Source organism: Gossypium hirsutum, chromosome A13, assembly GCF_007990345.1.
Source record: "Gossypium hirsutum isolate 1008001.06 chromosome A13, Gossypium_hirsutum_v2.1, whole genome shotgun sequence".
Classification (NCBI taxonomy): Eukaryota; Viridiplantae; Streptophyta; class Magnoliopsida; order Malvales; family Malvaceae; genus Gossypium; species Gossypium hirsutum.
In genome coordinates this window covers 2,513,892-2,517,154 of record NC_053436.1, presented here as the reverse complement: position 1 = coordinate 2,517,154, position 3,263 = coordinate 2,513,892, and the positions used below count along the sequence as shown (strand labels likewise).

The window sequence follows — 3,263 nt, the reverse complement described above, 5'->3', positions numbered from 1 at the left end:
ATACAAATACCTTGAAAATAATATTTATTGCTTTGGTATAATAAGGGCATTTTGATAATTTAATAATTGAGTCGGGACTTGATTATAAATGACACCAACTTAGTCAAAATCTTTATGTGTAGTAAGTATAGATAGATTTTTTTATATTAATTTTTTATAATTTTATAGTTAATTTAAATATAGTTTGTTTATTATTTAAATAAAAGATAGATAAGAAGACACATAATATATAAGTCACAACCAGTGCTGACTCACCTTTTCTTTCTTTTTGTACATTCACATAAAAACGAATGTAGTATAAGTAACATCATAGAACCAACCATAAACCGCCACGTCTGCCACCTAGAAACTCAAGAAGATTAAAGTTCCACATGGGAAGACGTCATTCAGTCTGACCAATCACCGGATTTTGCTGAACAAGTTAGAATCTTTCGATTCTAACGAAGACTCCACAACTCGCTTCAACTCGCGAGGCTTGGCTGGCTCAGTTACTTTGTCATGCTGACGTGTGCACGAGTCGAGCTGAATTCACACTCGAACCCTCCACACTCCAAATCATTTTTTATTCCTAAAATACCCTTTACCTTATTGCCTTACCAAGCAAGGGCACAAAAGTCATTCCAAAAGGTCAACTATAAAAAAGTCCAAAACCTTACATCTTTCCTGTAACCAACCTATAAATATACCAAACATTACGGTACCCAAAAGTCCTATTTCTCTTCTTCTCCTAAAAAACTTTATATTTTCACACCATACTCCTAAAAAAAACATGAAAAGAAGCTTTCTCAATAGAGAAGAGAATAATTTAGCTTTGGCAAATTGTTTGATGCTTCTTTCACAAGGAGGACATCGATACAAACACGCGGAGATCGATAGTAACCCGAGCCGGGTTTTCGAGTGCAAAACATGTAACCGACAGTTCAATTCGTTCCAAGCTCTAGGTGGTCATCGAGCAAGTCATAAGAAGCCCAGGTTGATGGAAGTAGATAGCGAGATGTCGGAGAATCAAGCGTCACCAGCTAAGCCTAAGACACACGAGTGCTCGATCTGTGGGCTTGAGTTCGCGATCGGGCAAGCGCTGGGTGGACATATGAGGAGGCATAGGGGTGTTTTGAGTGAAAACCAGCATGAAGAACCAATCGTGAAGAAATCTAACAGCAGAAGGGTTTTATGCTTAGATTTGAATTTGACTCCACTGGAGAATGATTTGGAATTGTTTAAGCTAGGCAAGGGAGCTCCAACAATAAATTTTTTGTTATAAACTATTATTATTTTTGTAATAATTTATATTTGTTCATTAATTTCATAGATAGAAATATTTCACTTTCATTTTTAAATAAATTAATATTTTTCTTATAATTTTTTTGGTTATTTATTACATCAACATGATCTAAGGCTGACGCTAAATTTTTTTTATAGATATTAACTTTGTTCAGTTCTTCACGTTTCAACGTTAGATCACCTTTGTTTTTTTCCTTATTAATGAGCCAAAAATTTTATTATCAGATAGCTAGGGACTAGGGGTAATATCGGTAAGTTAACCTTCTTCCCACTATTATTAGTTTGTATATGACTTATTTATTTGAATTGCAAATTGAGTATTGACATATTTGATATTGCAATAATAACGAGGATGCGAATTTGAACGTATTTAAAGTGTTTTAGGGTTTTTGAAGATCGAGGAGAACGATGGATGATGATCTTGGAAAGACTAATCATGAGTTTCGGAGAACTGTAACCGACAATAAAGAATTAATGAGTTTTCTAAAAAAACTTGAAATGGGTGACAGTTTATTTCCGAATTGGAATAAGTGTTTTGTTGTTTTTTTTTCCTACTTTCCTTTTCCCGTATTGATGATTTTGGATTAAGGCTGTTAGTTTTTCGCCCAAAAATTATATTTTATCCTTCGATTTATAGGTGAAGGGTAATTTAGACATTGTGTAAAAAATTTTAAATTGACTAAAATACCCACAATTATTTGTTATATTATCTAATCACCATTAGCATGAATTATTTGCAACAGAAAGATACTCATCAAGGCTTAGTGTGGCCAACATGGGTGTCAAATGAAGGAAAGTTTTCAAATCGTCAAATGCTTTGTGATATTCTTCGTTCCATTTGAGTTTAACAACACCTTATAGGAGCTAAAGAATGGTAGGCATTTCCCCACAGATGAATATGTAAAGGGCATGTAGCACCCCAAAACCCGGCCCAGACGTTACAACCGGATCCGACATGCCACATCGAAGCGTTCAAAACATTTTACATTGTTGATCCAGAAAAACTTACTTAGTGTTTTAAAAGATAATTTCATTATAGGTTAAAGTGAATGGAAGCTGTGCACCAGGTAGGAAACCGAAAAAGAGGTGGTGAGTCCATCGGACTGCTTAAGTACCAAGCTCCCTTCGGGTCTAATCCTAGACATGCATACCGTCATTGCCACACCTTAACGTCATGAATATTTCTAGGAAACCGATTTGATTAAGTCATTTTTAGGAAAAGTGATTAATTTTGGAAAATACTTTCATTGCCGAAGCTTTGCTTGTTGTCGTGTTATTTTGAAATCAATTGTTGTTTTTGAAAACGCGCCCTAAAGCTATCCAATTTCAACAGTTAAAATAAGTAATACCTATTTTAGTAATACGTATTAAAACCATAAAAAATAATTAAGCGGCCTTATTACATTTAAAAACCCAAAACTTCAAACGTAAATAAAATGATGTCCAGTTCACCAGAAGAAAATCAAACTTTCAGAACGGGTGGCCACTCCGAATTCCCTCACAGCTCCAAGCTCACTATGGTTGGGGATTAACTGCGTGGATGAAAATAAAAGGGGTGAGTTTGGGGAAAGTCAGTGTGTAAGGAAAACCCATTAAAGCCCAAGTCAGCTCAAGCCTATTGGGCCTAAGCCCATTCAGGTAACAGTGGTACTGGACCAGAGCCCTTTTCAGATTACAATAAACTAGGCCTTAGCCCCTAATTCAGATAACAGTATGGCCCATAGGCCCATTTCAAAATACATGCAACATCAATAACATATGCAAGCCTATTTGGGGAGACTACTCAACCCACCAACCACTACAATCCACCCGTACCAGCCCTACACTCCATGTGGGGAATAGTTCAACCCACCCAGCCCAACACTTCACAGTTACAGCCTTGCTGCTCAGTTAACAGTAAATTGAGGCAAAGCCTCCAGTACGTGGACAAGCCACTTTCAGTACTTCCTCCGTAAATATCCCAATCCCATGCATCAGATAAT

General features: G+C 36.3%; 1 protein-coding gene across 1 annotated transcript; it reads left to right on the top strand.

The window, feature by feature from the left end:
- The first annotated feature begins 672 nt into the window (after positions 1 to 672).
- Positions 673 to 1,396, top strand: LOC107888024 (zinc finger protein ZAT11). The gene has a single exon (XM_016812207.2). The coding sequence runs from the start codon at positions 770 to 772 to the stop codon at positions 1,259 to 1,261; it is 492 nt and encodes a 163-aa protein (XP_016667696.2). The 5' UTR covers positions 673 to 769; the 3' UTR covers positions 1,262 to 1,396.
- The last annotated feature ends 1,867 nt before the right edge of the window (positions 1,397 to 3,263 follow it).